Genomic DNA, 21091 nt, shown 5'->3' on the forward strand with positions numbered 1-21091 from the left:
GCAGTCCACGGTATAGTCAGTATTTTTCGCCAACACCACAATTCATATGCGTCAGTTCTTTGATCTTCCTTTTTCATTTTCCAACTTTCACATGCATGTGAGGAGGTTGAAAACACCATGGCTTGGGTCAGGCACACCTTAGTCATCAAAGTGACATTTTTGCTTTTGACACTTTTTAAAAGAGGTCTTTTTTGCAGCAGATTTTCCCAACGCAAGAAGTCGTTTGATTTCTTGACTGCTGCTTCTGTGGGCACTGATTGTTAATCCAGGTAAAATGAAATCCTTGACAACTTCAGTTTCTTCAGTGTTTATCATGATGATGGTTATTTGCCCAGTTGTGAGGATTTTCGCTTTCTTTACGTTCAGGTGTAAGCCTGTATTAAAGGTTGTAGTCTTTGGCCTTCATCTGTAAGTGCTTCGCGTCGTCTTTACTTTCAGCAAGCAAGATTTTATCATCTGCATATTGCAGGTTGTTAATGAGTCTTTCTCCAGTCCTAATGCCACTTTCTCCTTCATATAGTCCAGCTTCTCAGATTGTTTGTTCAGCATACAGATTGAATAAGTAAAGTGAAAGGATACCACCGTGTCACACACCTTTTCTGATTTTAAACCACTCAGTATCCCCTTGTTCTGTGTGAACAACTACTGCTTGATCCATGTACAGGTTCTGCATGAACACAATGAAATGTTCTGGAATTCCATTCTTCATAATGTCATCCATAATTTGTTAACAATCCACACAGTCAAATGCCTTAAATTTTGAAGTATTTTGTCAGATTATCCTCCAAGATAACTGTCGATTGATACTTCTAATCTTAGTGTGTGAGTGAGTACCTGTTTATCCCATTCTCACCAACCCCTGATGTTCTCTAACTTTTTTTGACCTATCGGATGAGAGAAGGGAGTCTTCTTGTCTCCTAGTTTTAATTTCCATTTCCCTGATGACTAGTGAGGTTGAATATCTATTTGGATGCTTATTTGCTAAGTGTATTTTTTTTCTTGTCTGAATTTCCTGTTCATGTCCTTTGACCCATATTCTTTTGTCCTCCCATTATCCCATTAGTGATTTTTATTTTGGTGACTGCCATGTATATGGATGATATTAAGTTGTAAGAGTATTTGCTATTTTTTGATTTTTTTTTTTTTTTTCAGGTTGAAATTTGTTAGTCTGTTCTTACCCTCGAAATCAACCAATAATTAATGCTACCGTTAAGCAGAACTATGCTCTGTAAGGATTTCCTATTTTACCAGTACCCAATTTCGTATTGGTGGTAGTTAAGACTTTATAGTATAACTAGCTTCACTCATAATTGCTCTTATGGAAACTTGTCAGAGGCCAACCATAATATGAAGAAAGGAAAAGGATCTATTAATAATAATATTATCTGTGAGATAGTGGTGGAATCCTTACTCATTAATGGACCCTTATTAAATGTTTCTTAGCTAGGAAATGTCTGAGATTTAAACCTAGATCTGCCTGATTCCAAAATTCCTTCCACTGTATCATACTGCTTCAGTGAGATGGATAAGTTTTGAATACAACATTTCAAAGTATGTATAATCCGTTATGTATGATCATGTTAAAAGTAATTAATATAAATTTATTTTTTAAAAACTGGTTCTTTCACATGTTCTTAATATGTGTAAAATGTGGTAAGTGGTACAATTGTATATGTATGTCTGAGTGCATCTTGATAGATTTTCTCTGTAGTAGTTTTAACATAAACATTGGTATTTGGCTTCTTTTTTAAAAAATTAATTCAGTATAAAGGGTTTCTGCCTTAGACTTCAACTATAAAAATTTAGTAATTGAAATAACTTACTATAAAAATCACTATAATAGTGTTTATATCCACCACAGGCAGTTTGTGACATAGCTTATAGCAAGAGTTCGGAGTATAATGCTGAAAATGATGTTATTTTTTCCAGTGCTGATTGTTTTCTTTGTGTTTCTTATAGAAAAAGATGGAAAAGCATTTCATCCCACTTATGAAGAAAAACTAAAACTCGTGGCACTGCATAAGCAGGTTCTAATGGGTCCATATAATCCAGACACTTGTCCTGAGGTTGGATTCTTTGATGTGTTGGGGAATGATAGGAGGTAAGGATGTTTTGTTGTGTGATGAATTTAATGAGAATAATGTTGAAAGGGATACAAAGTGAATTGCTTAAGGTATAAATAATTGGTTCATTAGCTTAGAATAAGAACGGAAACAAACTTTTTTGCTTGTAGCGTCTGGAGTCTTCAGATGTTTCTTTTTGGCTTGTAAATGTTTATGACTAAATATTATGGAAGAAGGTTACTCATCTAATTATGATCATAGGACAAGGACAGCTGAATTTGATTTTCCTGCACAGTGTTAAAAGCAGCCTTTTAAAATAAATAATTATTGATCCCCCATTGGAACAAACAGAGTTGTGACAAGAGGAATACGTTGAGTGTTTTATTTGGTTAAGGCTAAAACATGCTATCAGGAAAATAAAGCTTTGATACCCTTTTGCTAGCATAGGAATTATAAGGAATGAAGTCATAAGTAGCTCTTTGTAGTTTCCAGCAATAAGCTTGGATTGTACATGACATACATATCTTAGTAAGCCAATGTGTGTTTATTGAAAGCTTTAAGTTTTGAGCCTTTTGCTTATAGTAGAATCAGTCTTCATTTTGGTTATAACTGAGAATTGTTCATAAGTAAGTTGAAATCAAATTCTTGTTCTGTTAAGAAGGTTAGACAACTATTCTTGTTATTCTTTACAGGAGAGAATGGGCGGCCCTGGGGAACATGTCAAAAGAGGATGCCATGGTAGAGTTTGTCAAGCTCCTAAATAGATGTTGCCATCTCTTTTCAACATATGTTGCATCCCACAAAATAGAGAAGGAAGAACAAGAAAAAAAAAGGTGACGTTTGCGAGCGCAGAATAGTTTATCCCTGTGCAACCCAATGCACTGATGCTTTTGCTTTATGGAGTGTCTATTCTAGATCAGGTGTCTCACTTCCCTTGGATCCCCACTTCTTATGGCAATTGTTCAGACTTCCTGATCTGAGCAAGTACTTATATTATGAGTTTTGGTTAGAGGAGGGTGCTGCTTCCTTCTGGCTGTAGCTTTAAAAGGACCTGCCCGTCCATCATGGCAGAATTCCTTTTGTCTTGTTACACTAAGTTTCTGAGCAAGCTCCACCATGAACTCAGCCTCTGGCTCCTCTCTACCCTCCTGGGCTGACACATACAAACACCCTTTGCGGCTGTCTCCCTTGAGCTTCTAGAGTATTCGTGCTCCATTTCATGGTTGTCAGCTGTGCTACATGGTAGGCCTTATATAGGTACTCATATTTGGCTCTGGCTCCCAGATGGCCTATTAATTATTCTCAGGGTTAGAAGGAGAGCTGCTAAGTGCCCTGTTTACGTTTATGAAGTCCTCTGAAGTGATCGTGAATTCAGCAGAAGTACAGTTAACACCTTATTTATCTAGAGGTTACACTTTAAACAACTTTGACTATCTAAAACTTCTAGGTAACCAAAAAGATGTTAGAAAACCAATTTTATCTCAGATTACATTATACTTATTTATTTTAGAAACAGTTGCTTTTGTGGTTTCTCACTTCAAACTGGATTAGAAATAACAGGTTAGAAGAGAAAGTAGCCTCATAACGAGGGAGAAGACAGGAACCATGAAAAATAGACGCAGGAGTTTTAAAAGAATGGCAGTCAGGGGCCATTTAATACCAGAGCAGACTTGTCCATCACTGTGTTATGACCCAGTACAGTTTTATGTTTGTAGTTATAATCCCTGAGCCATCAAGAGACAGGGAGCACTAAGTGTAATTTATCCTTGTTTAGGAAGACAGGAAACAGCTTAATACATTTTCAGATTTTTATCTAAAGGAAGATTTTTTTTTTCCCTAAGGAAAAAAGTTGAGTCTTATAAGAATGGAATGAGGTACTTTTAACTAGAAAATTGATTTATGTGCTACAGTCTAATGTGTAGCAATGTTGGATCAATGAGGTGTAACTATAATGTCTTTGGAAGTGTGTATACATTGCTTGTTCTTATTTTAGTGATAAATATTCAGATTTCTCTTCAGCATTGTCAAAAGTTACTCGTTTTAACATATAAAGCTGCCATTTTCCCTTTTAAAACTACACTTCTGTCAAGAGTTGAAGTTCATATAGAATTTTTTAGGAGTGTTTAAGACTAGAGCTCATCTCTCTTGAAGCATAAGCTCTGACTTACGGAACATCTTGCCCTGTACCAGCTGTCACACGTTAAAAGAGGTCATGTTATTGCTTCATCATGAGCTGTGGCCATGGCTCAGATGTGTTGTTAATCTTGTACAGGAGTTTGGGGAGAAAGGAAATCTTCCCTTTCATCCTGTCTTCAGCCCCCTTATACTACACACCACTCTTAGACACAAAAGGTATTCATTCCTAGTGTGACAGATTGCATTCTCTTTTTTGGAACAGAGCATGTTGGGGTAAGAGCTGGATAAGGGCAGCACCTAGATGTCCAACATCTGGGCTTGGCTTTTTCAAATTAAAAGTTTTTAACTTTTTTTAAATTTCAGAAACAGTACACAAAATGTATGCAATATAAATGATTTTTCGATGTATTTACCTGCTTTTTTCATTAAGCAAACGTGTTCGTTGTCTTTACATACTAGCCCACATAGTTCTGTCATTTTTTTTATGGCTACATCACATTCCAGGATGGTCTATTATACACAGTACACATTAGCTGAGTTCCAGTTCTTTCCAGCACTGCGCTAAGTTCTGAAGATGTAGCAATGTAAAATAGTTCCTGTCTGCCCCTTATGGAGCATATACTATTACTAAATTTGTCACACAAGTGTAATTCTGACTGTAGCAAGTATCATGAAGGAAAAACTCATGGTGCAATGAGCATATGTTAGAGAGGACTCTTCGGGGTATGGGTTTATCAATGCTTTAAGTGGTATCTTACTGGTGGACATATTTTTCTACTGCTATGCTGCAGTAATTAGTCTTGGCATAATTTTGTATATTGTGAGATTAGATCCAGATAAATTTCTAGTAGTGGAGTGTATGTATTTCAGATTTGATGTATATTACAACATTGTTCTCTAAAAAGGCTGTGTCCATTTTCACTGGGAAATGAAGTCTTAAATTATTTCTAAACAAGATTCCTTATATAAGGTTCATTCCCTCTATTCTTTACTTTGTAGGAAGGAGGAGGAGGAGCGAAGGAGGCGTGAAGAGGAAGAAAGAGAACGTCTGCAAAAGGAGGAAGAGAAGCGTAGGAGAGAGGAGGAGGAAAGGCTTAGACGGGAGGAAGAGGAGAGAAGGCAAATAGAAGAAGAGAGGCTTCGGTTGGAACAGCAAAAGTAAGCGTGTTGTATGGTTTGTCTTTGTAAACGAGAAGTGGACTACCACACCTTACTACTTGACTTTTTACCCTTGTGTGCTGTTAAGACTGGGCAGTAGATCAATATTAGCTACTTGCCATTTGTACCAGTGATCTGTTACCAAAGAGGGCTTTGTCTTAAGTGTCATTTGGTTGCAAAAAGCAGGAATATATTGGGAGGATTTGGGATTAGCTCACAGAACCCAGGGCCCAGAAGCAAGAGCTGAGGTTGCTTGATTGCCCTCTCTGTTTCTGGGTCCACGTGACCTTTTGCCTCTGCTTCTCTCAGCTTCCGTCTCTGCTTCATTTTTCCTGCTCTCTGTAAATTGTCACTCTCTGCTTTGGCATATGCAAGGCTATCCCAGCCTGGATTTACATGGTCTACGTTTCCATGCGTCTCACGGAGACTGGCTGGAGTCTGTGAGGCCCAGTTAGAAATTCCTAGGAAAGGGAATCTAGTTGGCCCAGCCTATCTCAGGACTTAGGAGATGAAACCGTTTCCTACTCATTAAGAGCTGTGAGAGCAGCTGTCTCAGAAGGGACTGGTCCTTCAGGAGGGAGCTGTGGGTACAAAGAGGAGGTGATCAGCACCATAGAACACTGTAGGAAGAAGGCCTGGGACCCTAGGGGTGGCATGAGGGACAGGTTAAACCAGAGAACATGAAAGTTCATGGGTTTCTTCTCATTATTTCTGTGTAGTACCTCAGAAAAAGTTTCAGTGATAGCCTCAAACTAATCTGGGGCCTCATTCTACTTTAGAAAAAAACTATGAATACTGCTCTTTTTTTTCCCTCCCAGAGGGCTTGCCCTAGGTGGACAAGGTATCAGGAGTTTGTGCGGTTTTGCTTTATTAATAGATTACCTTGAGTTTTTGTTAGGTTGGTCACATGACTGAGTTAAGCATGTGGTTCCTCTAAGAAAGAATATAAAAAATAATTGTAATAGTTTACAGAAATTAGTATCTCTAAACCAAGTATAAGGAGCCCTGGTGGTGCAGCGGTTAATTAAAGCGTTCGGTGATTTGAACCCACCGGTGGCTATGTCGAATAAAAGACCTGACAGCCTGCTTCCATAAAGATTTCAGCATAAGAAACCCTACGGTTAGTTCTACTCTGTCATATAGGGTCGCTGTGAGTCGGAATCAACTCAGCAGCACACAACAACAATGAACAACCAAGGGTGCCCAGATACTGTTTTCAGTGTTTCTTTTTAAGGCAGCCTTTAAATGTATATAAAATGCTTTGAATTAAACGGATCCTCAAGTTTTCACTGGCTTTCCTTACACTTACCAAGGCCACCTGTAACATCTTTTAACTATTCTCCTTCCTCTTATTGCTGTTCGCGTATCTAAGTAGAAGAGCCATAACTAACAGTTTAATCCCTCATCTCTGCCATAGATAACATAGTGTCATGGCTTGCAGCATCATGACTAAAGCGTATAGGCTCTGCAGCAGACTGCCTGGACCTGAATCCTGGCTCTGTCGTCTACTAGCAGCATAATCTTGGGCCAGTTACTGAACGCCTCCATTTCCTCGTCTGTGAAACCCTACCTCGGGGGTGTTGTGAGGATGAGATGGGTTAGTCCATGTACGTGCTTTCAACACCGTGTGCCACACATAAGGACACAGTGAACGTTAGCGCTTGTTGATGGTGATGATGGTGGCGATGACGATAGACTTATTGTCCTCCCTCTCCATCCCAGATTTTCCTTGAAAACCCTAAGTAGAAAGTTAGAGACCAAATTTATTTTCTTAGATCTTTCTTCTGGGCCTGGGACACATGCTGATGGGTATACATTTCTAGTTGAGTCATTTTGAAGAGTTATAAGCTTATAAAAAATAAATAACGAGGACATTTTATTTTGTCATGAACAATCTCCTGTAGTCAGACTAGTATATTTTTTAATGTTTTTAGGCAGCAGATAATGGCAGCTTTAAACTCCCAGACTGCCGTGCAGTTCCAGCAGTATGCAGCCCAACAGTATCCAGGGAACTACGAACAGCAGCAAATTCTCATCCGCCAGTTGCAGGAGCAGCACTATCAGCAGTATATGCAGCAGTTGTATCAAGTCCAGCTTGCACAGCAACAGGTATGATAGATAACCCCAGCTTTCAGCCTTAGAGAGAGTTTTTAGTTTCATCAGAACCCATGTTCTTTTTTTTTTTTTTTTAAACAGTTGCTGCTATTAAATTTTACATTAGTTAGCCTCTTAAGGTAAAAGTAGCTTTTAGGTGGCTGTTATTAAGGACAGACTTTAGCACTGCACTGGCAGTTATGAAAGAAACTATATGGTATTGAAGCCGCAAATGATGAGGCCGCTATCAGTTGTTGTAGGGTATTTGAGAGTTGTACGGACCAAGTGTCATTGTGATGAGTCTGACACAGACCCTGATAGTAGACCTGGAACCTTGAATGACTTGGGGAACTAGCCTTAGCTCAAGTAGGTCCTTCAGGCCGTGCACCGTCATAGGCCCAGACAACGTCCAGTGGGAGGACTTCCCGTCCCCACTATAGGCTGAACTATAGGCTGGTTCTTCAGAGCTAGGTTGGGACCATCCTGATGTTCATGCTAGATGAGCCTGGTGTCCTGAAATTGTGGAAATGAGGGTACCCCAGAATTAGTAGCCCTAATTAGTTTTTGACCATAAGTAGGCAGTACTTACCTACAACATGTAAATATTCTCCCTCCAACTCCCCAACCCCAAATATTTTGCTTCCACGTAAGAGGATGGTTTAGGGGAAAGAACGCAGGACTGGGAGTCATATACACTTGGATCCTGTCCTGGCTTTGCCATTATCTTGTTTGTTCACAAGTTACCTGCTGCTCTGATCTTTCTACTGCTTCTCCCAGTCTGTCAGAATGGAATATGAAATTAAAGTACCTTAGTCTTAATGGAAAGGAGCACTAGTGACGAATGGTTAAGTGCACTCAGCTACTAACCTGCAGTTTGGCTGTTCAAACCCACCCAGCAAGTCCACGGGAAAAAGACCAAAGATTACAGCCTAGAAAACCCTTTGGGGCACTTCTACTCTATTTTGTGTTTCTTTTTAAGGGAGGATTTAAATTTAAATAAAATTGCTTTAAATTAAATGGATCCTCAAGCGATGGGGGTCATTGTGAGTCGGAATGGACTCGACAGCGCTTGACAACAACTATCTTGATGGGAGGTACTGATTTTACATTTGCTGTTTTCATCTTGTGGAGGCATAAAATGCCTCCTTACACTTACCCTAGGTACATTTTACTTATTTGATTTTCACTTATAAAACAGCTACCACCTGTCAAAAGATCTGAGTGAAGAAAAGGGCTGCACCATAATTGCTCAGCATTTCTTCTTAGATGAAATAATCTTGGTTGTCTTTGCAAAACTCATTAAATTCCATGAAAATATGTGTTCTTACCTAGAATACTTTCTTCCCGAGTCTTTGGCATCAGTGAGAAGTTGAGAAGCACTACAGGTTTTGGTTAATCTGTAAGAGGAGGAAAAGGATCCGAAACCAGGATTTATTCGAGACAATAGGCAGCATTTTTGAGGCATTTCTTCTCTGTCGTCTAAAGTCTGTCCTTGTTTCTGTTTTAGCCTGTCACTCCCCTTTTCCTGCTTGTGTGTTAGGCAGTGGGGTAGGTTTTTTTTTTTAATAGGATAGCTCACACACACTGTCCTGCTTGTAGGTTGCTGTCACTTAATGAGAACAAAGTCAGACAATTAGGGCAAAACCAAGAATCTTTGAAATGGAATTAGAATGTCATAATTTAGATTAGAATGATCAAACTCAGTTTATCAAATTGATTGGCTGTCTCTGGGAAGAAAGAAGGCAAGGAACTAGGGAAGGAACAAAGGGAACGTCAGCTGTATAAAGTATTAATTTTTACATAAATACTGAGCAAAATGACAAAATATGAACACTTGTTAATTTTGGGGTGTGGTTACATAGGTGTTTGGTACATTATTCCTGCACTTTTCTGTGCTTTTAAAAATGTCTTAAAGTATAGGAAAGAGATTATATAAAGAAATAATTTCAGTCTGTTGTATATAATACAATAAAACCTGTGAAAGCTGGAACCTGTGTAAGGCGGAAACCTGTGAGATATTTTCCACTAAATAGTGATAGAAAAGTGGTGACGGCACTCTGTCAAAGGGGGAAAACTTGAGAGACCCAGAAAGACAAGGCAGTCCCATCAAGTTCCAGCTCTCACAGGTTTCACTGTAGATGTATATGCACGGGCAGTAGGATCGCAGAGGAAGGAATTGTTCTTTTCAGGAGTGAGTTGCAAGAAAGCAACCATTTGAGCTGGGCCTGTTGAACATCAACACAAATGTTCTTTCTGCTTTCCTGTCATGCAGTGAATGTTCTGAGTGTGCTGCCTTTTTTTGGTTATATGTGCTTTTTCTAGAAAACTAATGCAGAAGTTAATTGAGAGTAGCTTAGTCTAGGCCTTGGGAGAAGGTACTTTTTAAATCCTTAAGAGTGTTGTTACTAGCCTGCTGTAGCAGAAGAGAGAGGTGTCGCTGTTTGTTTCAGTAAATGGTTTATAAATGAAATGTTCAATGAAACATGTATACAGATAGGCATAGGAAAAAGTGGAATGATGTGCCAAAATATGTCATTATCCCTAGATCATGGTATTTATAAAGGTATTTTCCCCTGTATTTTCTAATTTTTTGTTAACCACAGTGAATATATGCTTACTTGTGTGTTTTAGTTTTGAAAGTTACTTCAATGCCCAAATGGCTATCAGAAGTAGAATGGATAATTAAATTTAATATTTTCATAGTGGAATATTCTCTAACAATGTAAATGAATAAACTACAACTACTCGAGACCCTGCAGCTAAACCTCCCAAAAGTAATGTTGAGTGAAAGAAGCCTAACATACAAGAGAACATAAACTGCATGATTCCAGTGAAGTTCAGAAACAAGCAAAACTAATCTATAGTGTTAGCTGTTACCCTTTAGGTTCTCTTGTGTCTGAAAGGGGGCACAAGGGAGAATGCTGGCATGCAGATCATTTAATTTATTGATTATTTTTGTCTATATTTGATTTATTGGTTATTTTGGGAGGGTCCGTATAGATTTTACCAATTACAGCTTCTGCCTTGTGAATTTTCTCTTGTGACCATATATTTCCACCAAGTTTAATATTTCTCATTCAGATTTTATTATCTAAATTATCAGTATTTCATTCTTCCATTTTTAAGGACAAATGTTGCTATGTTCAGCTCTTAATAGTTTTATTTTGGACTGATTATTTCTGCCTAGCCTCATTTTTCCCTGGTTTGCTTTTCTCCAGTGTTCCTCAGATAACAAAAATACAATCGTCAGTCACAGTTTTTTGCCTGTTAACTGTCTGTCATTTTTAGCTGTTGTTTTTGATATTGTGTTGATAATATGAGGAGCCCTTGTGGCGCAGTGGTTAAAGCACTCAACTGCTAACTAAAAGGTCGGTGGTTATTAGTTGGCTTATTAGTAATTCGTTGGAGTGGAGCAGTTTGCAGGGCAAAGGCATAGGGTCAGATACAAAGGTCCCACTTGGTAGCCTTCCTGGTCATTGTATCTTCACTTTTTCTTGACTTGTAGGCAGCATTACAGAAACAACAGGAAGTGGCAGTAGCCGGGGCTTCTTTGCCTCCATCCTCAAAAGTGAATGCAGCTGTACCAGGTGATATGATGTCAGTTAATGGACAGGCCAGAACCCACACTGACAGCTCTAAGAAAGAACTAGAACCTGAAACTGCAGAAGAAGCCTTGGAGAATGGACCAAAAGGTACTGTTTGTCACATGTGTTCACCCATCCAGATGTCATAGTTTAGACTCCATGAAAAGCAAAAGCCAGGAGGTCAGCTTAGCTAGCTTTTGAAAGCAGTTCCATATTTGTGAGAGTTGAACAATTTTTCACTCTTTTTAGTCTGAATCTTGATGCTTCTGGTGACCCTTAAAATACTGTAGAAGAGTAAGTCAGATGTCTCTTGGACACTTTGGGTTATCTTACAATGTGCATTGGTTCTCTATTGCTGTGTAAGTTTACACCCAAATTTAGTGGCTTAAAATAGCAGTAAACATTTACTGTCACACAATTTCTGTGGGTCAGGAATTCAAGAACAGCGTAGTTTAGTGGTTCTGGCTAAGGGTGACATGAGGTTGCAGTCAGGATGTTGACTGGGCCTGTAGTTGTCTGAATACTTGACAGGGACTAGAGGATCTGCTTCTGAAGTGATTTTCTCATGTGGCTGGCAATTTGGTGCTGGTCTTTAGCAGGAGACCTCAGTTCCTTGCCCAGTGAAGCCTTTCTATAGGGCTGTCTTCAAGACACAGTGACTGGCTTCCTCCAGAGCACGTGATCCAAGAGAGAACAAAGCAGAAGTGGCAATATCTTTGATGCCCTACCATGGAAGTCATAAGCCATCACTTCCATTGTATTCTATTGGTTACACATACCAGTCCTGGTACAGTGTGCGTGGGAGCTATACAAAGTGCATGAATAATCGAAGGTGACGATCACTGGGCGCCATCTTGGAGGCTAGCTACTATATATCACAGTTTTTTTTTGTTTTTTTTGTTTTGAGAGAAAGTACTATGGTACCCAGAAAAGAGTGTTTTTCAAAGCTCTACTAGCTTTTCTTGGGCAGCTCATTCACCCATTCAGCAACTGGGTAAAGGCATTCTGAGTGCTAGGGATATAGTAGTGAGACAGAATAACACACATAAAATGTAAACTGTAGCTGTGATAAATACTGTGGTGGAGAAAAAGGTACATTATACTTTGGGAACACCTAATATAGGGCATTTGACCTAGTCAGAGAGGTCACCAGAGGCTTTCCTGAGGAAGGGACAGTTGAGCTGAGATCTGAAGCAAGGGTAGGAGTTAGCTAAGTAAGAAGGAAGAGAAGAGTATTTTAGTGACAGTGGGCAGTAGTTTATAAGAAATTTGGTTTCAGAGATCTTCCTTGTCTTTTTAAACAAGTAACAAAAAATAACTTCAGAAAAGACCTTCTATTCCCTTGGTTTGCTTCTCCCTCTCACACCCCCCACCATGAAGAATTGACCAGTATTTTCAAATCAAAGAATCTTTTGTTAAAGACCCTGTGACTGAATCTGGAATACCTGTTGAATAGTCTCAGACACATAGATACTGCTCAACAAAACTTTACCCTTTTTTAGTCTTGTCCAAATTTTTCTGTTTCTTTGACCTCCTTTTAGAATGTCTCCTAGAACTGCGGAATACTTGGAGGTCAAGACTTTTTTTCAACATACAGACTAAAGTCAAAGCCTGGTTTTCTTTGGCCACAACCAGAACAGTCCAGATCTCTCTTCCTTGCTAGAACGTTTCCCTGGGCCCAGTTAGGGAGTTTCCAAGGTCATTCTTAAATCCCTTCATGCAATTAGAGTGTTGAAAAAAAATCACTTCTAACATGATGGATTGCATTTGTTGCTTGAAGTGGTGGTATATGACCTCTGAATGCCTGTGATATTGTTAAATGTAGTCAGTTTGGGAAAGACTCCATGAGGAGGCTTTTATATTCCTTCCAGTCCTTGATCTAAACTAGTTGTAGCCCTGAGGCCAGATGTAGTGCACTTGGTGCCTAAGTACTGTTGGCAGCTGGTCCTAAGCAGATGTTGCTGCCTGCAAGTGAAGACTAGTCCGCTTTAGCGTCTGTAATTCCTGTTGCCTTTAGACTCTCTTCCAGTAATAGCAGCTCCATCCATGTGGACACGACCCCAAATCAGAGACTTTAAAGAGAAGATTCGGCAGGACGCAGATTCTGTGATTACAGTGGGCCGAGGAGAAGTTGTCACTGTTCGAGTACCCACCCACGAGGAAGGATCATATCTCTTTTGGGAGTTTGCTACAGACAATTATGACATTGGGTTTGGGGTATATTTTGAATGGACAGACTCTCCAAACACTGCTGTCAGTGTGCATGTCAGTGAGTCCAGCGATGACGACGAGGAGGAGGAAGGTACAGCCAATATTCTGTATTCAGTAGCTGCTAGGTTGCATGTTGGCAAAAATGGTGCTACAGTTCAGATGTCAGCCATTTTTATGCTTACTGATTAAGTCTTGCAAAGGGAAAAACCTCTTCGTTAGTGGAATCTTAAGCTGAAAAGTTATGAGAAAGCCAGTCTCATCTAGGGGAATGGGACCTGGACGTGAAATTTTCTAAATGCCAGGAGAGTGGCAGTTTGTCGTTTTACTGCATTGTGAAAAACGGTTTTACTTTCAACCTTGTATGTTGAAAAGCCAAATATGTGAGATTACTTTGAAAAATTTTAAAGGAGTAAGTAAGAAATTCTGTCAATCTTGAAATTTATTTAAATTTATAGTTCTGGTATTAGCTTTTTTAGGTAATTATTCTAAGATTTTTTTAATGTAAACAGAAGAAGCTGACCAGAACATCCCACCTTAAAAAATTTTTCAGTGCTTCTCTTTGGAAATGCCAAAGTGTAATTTTTTATTTTCTCTGAATAGGTAGACAAAATTGGGTGTTTTCAAAGACAGTCGAAACTATCTTGGTCTAGCAAGTAGGTTACAAAATGTAGTACTTATTAATTGAGAAGTTGGTCTCCTTTATTTTGTTATTCAAAAAAGTCAGAACTGTAAGCTTTTCTACGCAGCTAGTAAGCATGTAAATTATTTGTTGACTTGATTGAGAGTGATATGGGAGGAGTGCCCTGACTCTGGGAATGGAACAAACACCGTCACAGTTGTTTGGGACTAACCTTTCAGGTGGCTTGTAAACAGAGTGCTTCGTCTTGAAGAGGGTTGGTGATACAGTTCCACAGGGATTATATTGGGATAAATTTAAAGAGGTAATGTTTAGGGAAGTGAAGAGAGCCTGTCTTAGTTATCCAGTGCTGCTATAACAGAAATACCACAAGCAGATGGCTTTAACAAACCAAAATTTATTCTCTCACAGTCTAGGAGGCTAGAAGTCTGAATTCAGGGCACTACCTCAGGGGAACGTTTTCTCTCTCTGTCGGCTCTGGGGGAGGTCCTTGTCTTCCCATGGGGCTAGGAGTTTCTCAGCCCAGGGACCTCAGGTCCCAAGGATGCGCTCTGCTCCTGGCTCTTCTTTCTTGGTGGTAGGACGTCCCTCTCCTCTTTGCTTACTTCTCTTACATCTCAAAAGAGATTGACTCGAGATACAGCCTAACCCTATAGATTATGTCCTGCCTCATTAACATAACTGCCTCTAATCTTGCCTCATTAACATCATCATAAACCCGTTGCCGTTGAGTCGATTCCGACTCATAGTGACCCTATAGGACAGAGTAGAACTGCCCCATAGGGTTTCCAAGGAGCAGCTGGTAGGTTCAAACTACCGACCTTTTGGTTAGCAGCCGAGCTCTTAACCACTGCGCCACCAGGGCTCCCATTAACATCATAGAGGTTAGGATTTACAACATATAGGATAATTACATCAGATCACAAAATAGAGAACAACCACACAATACTGGGAATCATGGACTAGCCAAGTTGACATATTTTTGGAGGACACAGTTCAATCCATGACAGAGCCTAAATCAACTTTTGAGGTACACAGTTATTCCAGTCATTTTACTATAACCATACCACACTCTGGGGTGTCATGTATGGAAACACACAGCAGGTGTGCCATAAGCATTTCTTGAAATTAAGTTTAATATTTAATGCTTAATTTAATATTCATCATATTTAACAATCAGTTTTTCAGCTTCAAAAACAGTTTTTGTACCATTACCTACCATTGTCTATACCTGTCCCATATTTTCATCAGAGCAACCCATAAATGCCAGTACATCTTGCAGATGGACTCTCACCCCAGAAGCAGATTAGAAATCTGAGCTGACAAATGTGGAACCATGTCCATGGGCCAGTGTCATTTAGGAGTCGCCTTGTCTTACATGACATTTGGTTTTTAGCAGTCTTTATTCCAGAGTACCACTAGTAAGAGAGCACTGCCCATAAATACTACTGACTGAATTAGAAAAAATACAAGAGTGAAAACAGAGGAGAAGAGGTGAGAGACCTTAGCAGACTGGCCAGGCATAACTACTGTTGTCTGAGGTGTCCCTCAGCAACATCAGAACCAGGCGCTACAGAGTCCTGTACTGGGCTTTTGGACGCATCATAAAAAACCAAAACCAAACCAGTTGTCGTCGAGTCGATTCCAACTCATAGTGACTTGATAGGACAGAGTAGAAGTGCCCCATAGGGTTTCCACGGAGCAGCTGGTGGGTTCGAACTGCTGACCTTCTGGTTAGCAGCGGAGCATATCCCAGGGACTCATTAAAATCAAACTATTTGCAAATGTCTGGGAAAGAGGTTTTTTTTGTATGCAAATTATTGAACTTATCAAGAGCTTTGTGAATGAGTGAAAGAATTCTCTGTTCAGAAGTGGGTTGAGGTAATACATTTTTCTTGGGTTGCCTGGTGGGGAGCTTCTAAAAGGAAGTACTCCTAGCCTAAGCTCTGAGCTGGTTACAGTTTTGGGGCTATTGATGTTGGGACGAGCACTGACAAAAGTGACTGGGGTCCAGTGCCTGTCTAGACGTGAGAACCTCAGTGTCCTTGACCTTAGCCTTAATGGAAAAAAAAAAGAAAACCGTTGCTGTCGAGTCGATTCTGACTCATCGCAACCCTGTAGTATAGAGTAGAAACACCCCATAGGGTTTTCAAGGAGCGGCTGGTGGAATCGAACTTCCATCCATTTGGTTAGCAGTCGTAGCTCTTGATCACTACACCCAGTCTATATCCCTAAAATGGAAGAGAACATTACCCACTTCTGTACCCGTTCCTTACCATAAAATGATTTGTGACTAAAATGAATCCATTAGAACCTCTGTATTAGCAGCGTATACAGTGAGGGCTTACTGTTCCTAAGAGTTGTTTGCTAAGAGGGAGCATAAGTTTCTCCTGATGCAGATTTAGCAAGTTCAGATGTCTTCAGAGGCTCCTGTACCACCATGTCTTATCCACGTTGTAGGAGTCCTTTTGGCTTCACTTAGGAGGGAAGACGAGTTCGAAGTTTCCTGATTTGGTTTGGTCTTAGGTCCTAAAAGTAGACAGAAGAATTTTTCTCTGAAGTATACGTGGTAACCCAGACTCCTATTTTTTTTTTTTAATCTTTTAATTTTATTTTATTATACTTTAAGTGAAAATGTACAATTCAAGTTAGTCTCTCATAAAAAAACTTACACATATGTTGTTATGTGACCCTAATTGCACTCCCTATACTGTGACAGCACACTGCTCCTTTCCACTCCTGATTTCCCGTCCAGATTCCTATCTTAATTCATTTTCTCTATTGTTTCTGAGTCTCAAGTCTTGGTTGAAATTGATGAAAGGTGCATCATTATCCATCCCAGTAACCTTTAGTTTTGCAGATTTTGAACAAAATTTTTATCTTGAATTAATGGACCAGTCTGTTTCATGAATGTCCTTCTGGGCAACTGTGTATTTCTCATTTGTACATGAACAACATTTAATTTTAGGTATTGCCATGGTAAAGCCTACTTTTGAGGCCTACTTTTTAAGAGTGTTTTCTGCTTTTTCTTTTTTTCCCAATAAGCCTTTTATTTTAGAATAGATTTATAGAAAAGTTGCAAAGATGTACAAAGAGTTTCTGTATACTCAACACTCATTTTCCCTGTTGTTAGCATTTTACATTGTACAGTAAAACCTGCAAAAGCCAGAACCTGTGTAAGGCAGAAGCCTGTCAGACAAGGAAAACTCAAATGTTTTCCACTAACAGAGAGCTGTAAGGAGCCTCGGTGGCACAGCGGTTAAGTGTTCGGCTGCTAACTAAAAGATTGGTGGTTCAAACCTACCGGCCGCTCCATGGGAGGAAGATGTGATAGTCTGCTTGCGTAAAGATTCTAGCTTTGGAAACCCTATGGGTCAGTTCTCCTCTGTCCTTTAGGGTCACTATGAGTCAGAATCGACTCAACAGCAGTGGGTAATAGAGACCGATAGAAGAGTGGTAAGACTGTACCCTGTCAAGGGCAGAAAACTTAACGAGACCCGGAAAAACAAGACAGTTCCATCGAGTTCTGACTCTCACAGGTTTCACCGTACTTTGGTATGTTTGTCATACCTAATGAACCAATATTGGTCTATTATTATTGACTGAAGTCCATATTTATTCAGATTTCCTTAGTTTTTGTTGAATTTTCTTTTTCTGTTCCAGGATACCACAGTCTAGTTAGTGGTCATGTCTCCTTAAGCTCCTCTGGACTGTGAGAGTTTCTCAGACTTCCTTGTTTTCCTGATGGTGGCCATTGACAGGCATCTCCCGTTAACTTGTGCCCCCAGAATTTACTCTGCCATGTTATAAACCTAAAAATCTTTTATCTTCTGTGTTGAATGTTCCTTTGACCTATTTCCTTGAGGCTGTTTATATTTAATATGTTACATGAAACTTTTAAGCTGGTTCATAATTTTCTTATAGTTACTCCTATAGTTTTCTAGAGGTATTTTTTTTCCTAATCTCAAATCATTACTGTTTAGGAAACTATAACTGGGGCAAACCTATAATCAGAGCTCATTTTTTGCTACTTGGATTATCTGGGTTACACAGGCGTAGTGAATGCCTCTTTTCAGGGTATCTCTGAATGCCTGCCTCCACTGTGGTTTCCTCATTTTACTCTTTAAATGTCAGACATAGAAGGTAATAGTCCTCAAAGGCTTCCTTTCCCCTTCCTGAAACAGGGAGGACTCCCATATTGTTGAAAACAGGGAGTATTTGAGCAACATTTTCCTTGGTTTTACTCCTATTGGGAAAAATTAGGAATTGAATGGATATGGAAGAGGAAAAATGGGGCCCAGAAATAGGAGCAGTGGTCAGAGTACAGAGAGGGATAGGATGCTGATGGCTAACACAACCTGGTGTTCCCACTGGGCTCCCAGGGCGCAGAACAGTGCTTGGTACAGAACAGGTGCTCAGATGTGTGGATGAATGCGTGCATGAACAGACACATGCTGGCATGCAGATAAGTGCAGGATGGATCGAAAGAATTCTTGAAAGAGTACTTTCTCAAAGAAAGGATAGAATATAATTGCTTGCTGCAAATATGGTTTTCCTGGATCTATTCATTGACTTCTGTCTTATTCTTTCTCATAGAAAACATCACTAGTGAAGAGAAAGCCAAAAAGAATGCCAGCAAGCCTCTGCTGGATGAGATTGTGCCTGTGTACCGACGGGACTGTCATGAAGAAGTGTATGCTGGCAGCCACCAGTATCCAGGGAGAGGAGTCTATCTCCTCAAGTTTGACAACTCCTACTCTCTATGGAGGTCAAAATCAGTCTACTACAGAGTCTATTATACTAGATAAAGATGTTGTCACAGTCTGGCGTCTAGGGTTGGGCAGAAGATGGCATTTAATTTGGAAATTTCATTTGACTTCTGTGGAGCAATGGAGTCAGTGTTTACTCGATTGATTTTGGTCTGAAGGTTTGTGACCTGTTGGTGGGAATCAGGATTTCCCTGAGACCTTTTAACATTAATACTTTGGGGTTAAAGGGATTCCTCAGACTCATCCAGCCCTTGCACACTGACCAGCAGAGTCTCTGGTGGATGCTGAAGTTACATGAACTACGTGTTAAATCTCTAAAGTCTCAAAAATAAAACATCCCAGCACTGACCCAACTTGGCTGATGGTTAGTCCATTGCTGCCTGTTCCATGTGTTACATGAGAGCCCCTACTTATACTGCCCCCTGATTTGAAATCTTTATGTTAAATAGGCTACATGAGATAAACAGCTGGCTTTGATTGAAGGTCACCATTTTTACAACCTTAAAAACTCAAGACCTCACTGATTAAAATAGAAAAAGAAATTGTCTCAATTTGATCTTGTTCTGAATGACCCAGATTGTTTGTGCTCCTGGTGCGGCTGTTTAGTTCAGAGTTATATTACAGAGAATTATTTTCTGAGATAGTCTTAACCTAGAATGTTCAAACCCAACTGACAATTGAAGTATCAAGACGCATAGAACACATCCAACACCCTTCTCAGCGAGCCTCTACAAATTCTCAGTCCTTTTCCTCTTTGTCTGTTTTCCAGACTACCAATAGCAAAGCAAAATTAATTAGTTTTGTCTTAAGGGTGGCTATATAGATCATCTCAAAGTGCAACTGTTTTTTGCACAACCATACAGTTAGGGATTTTGTAGTTACATTGGCACCTACTGAATTTAAATATTTACAATCATTTTAATTTAATTTAGTGATGAGGAATAACATTACACCAATATGGAAATCACTGCCAGAGACAGTCTATTTTCTTTTTGTTACTACTTAGGCACCAATCCTTCGTGATTCCAGTTTGGAATTACTTACTAGAGAGAATTGGAAATACACGTGCACATGCTTAAGTTTTATAGCTTTAATCTATATTATGTCTTTACTGATGGAAAGAGGTACATCTTTGTTTTCCTCACTGAAAACTAATATGAATTCATTGCCTCAAATTTGCATAAGTGATTAACTAGTCTAGAGATTGTTTTCAGAAGGGAGTGTGGTATAGATAGAAAATCACAAAAGTGGCAGTATACACTTAATGTTGTTATATGTTGTTACTGGCATACTTAGATGTTTTTATTTCAAATCATAAATCACTTGTAGAAGGGTTTCTGTTCGCTGCGGCATATTCAGTTCACTACATAACGAGCTGCTCGAGTTTCGTACGTACTGCCTTTCCTTCTGTTTTTAATACCTGGTTTTGTACATATCTAACTCTTCTCTCTTGGTGGTTCAGAAATTGGATTGTTTTCTCCTAAGAAGTGCATAATTTGTGTTTTTTAATTTTGATTCAGAAGTAGCCCAGCTCATAGGTGTCCAACCATACTGTCATGTCCAGAACGTCCATCAGGCTGTCCATCAGCTCTCATGTACATATGGTATAGAAACCATGGGGGCAAGGCACTTCCTGGCATTTTTTTTTTTTTAAATGAGAAAAATACTGTATTTAAAATGTAAAATAAACTTTTAAAAAGCAGGCACTAATATATATTTGTTCCAGGCTTTGATTACAGATTTTGTCCTTAGACGTTAAGATGAATTATCTTCTAAAAATGTCGTTCTTGGGAGCAGTGTGTTACTTTACATAGCGATTCCTGTCACGTGTCATGTCAGACATTTTTGGTTTTAAACTTTTTTATTGCCTTTGGCTGTTGATTAGTACAGTAAAGTGCGATTTCAAAAAGATCTTGAAATAATATATTTAATCAATTAAAATGTTTATCTGTAACTTGTTGGTGTTTCATTACTATAGTTGCTCTCTGAAGCATTAGTACTGTATTTCATTGTTTCAGTAGGACAAGAAGAAATGTTTTAAATGACCTTTCCTGGCTTAGAAAAAGATCTAGTTAAAAAACAACAATACACGACTTCTTTTCTGGCAAATAATTTTGTTTCTGCTATGAAGTACCCCAGTGAGTTAAGATTTAAATTTTCTCAGACTTGATGAAAAGGAAAGCACTGACTTTTCTTACTGAAAGTGACTTGTTATAAACTGTTTCCCTACACAGCCATGTATGTGTGTAGCTTGTTCCTTGAAGTGCGCATGGAAAATCCAAAAGAGCTCCAGAGGGGTGGCACTTACTCAGAATGGGTGATTGCAGAGCAGTAATGAGGGGAGTGCCCAGTCCCAGTCCGTGTGCTATGGAGTGCCAGAAACTCTTCTGCTTAGAATTGGCCCCACTGAAATGCAGGGTGGCTTGGGTGTTTTTCTTT

At 39.4% G+C, this 21091-nt stretch overlaps 1 protein-coding gene and 1 pseudogene across 1 annotated transcript in view; both read left to right on the forward strand.

Annotated features, from left to right (window-relative positions):
- ACBD3 (acyl-CoA binding domain containing 3) overlaps positions 1 to 20606 on the forward strand; it is a 40849-nt gene extending 20243 nt beyond the window's left edge. The window contains exons 2-8 of the mRNA XM_004375885.1: positions 1960 to 2101; positions 2756 to 2896; positions 5199 to 5357; positions 7292 to 7466; positions 10957 to 11143; positions 13053 to 13337; positions 18480 to 20606. Coding sequence (XP_004375942.1) covers positions 1960 to 2101; positions 2756 to 2896; positions 5199 to 5357; positions 7292 to 7466; positions 10957 to 11143; positions 13053 to 13337; positions 18480 to 18691 — 1301 coding nt within the window. The 3' untranslated portion in view covers positions 18692 to 20606. The remainder of the gene's footprint in view (positions 1 to 1959; positions 2102 to 2755; positions 2897 to 5198; positions 5358 to 7291; positions 7467 to 10956; positions 11144 to 13052; positions 13338 to 18479) is intronic.
- On the forward strand, positions 19091 to 19836 carry LOC111820472 (uncharacterized; annotated as a pseudogene).
- Positions 20607 to 21091: the final 485 nt, after the last annotated feature.

This window comes from Trichechus manatus, unplaced genomic scaffold (assembly GCF_000243295.1).
Source record: "Trichechus manatus latirostris isolate Lorelei unplaced genomic scaffold, TriManLat1.0 scaffold00039, whole genome shotgun sequence".
NCBI lineage: Eukaryota > Metazoa > Chordata > Mammalia > Sirenia > Trichechidae > Trichechus > Trichechus manatus.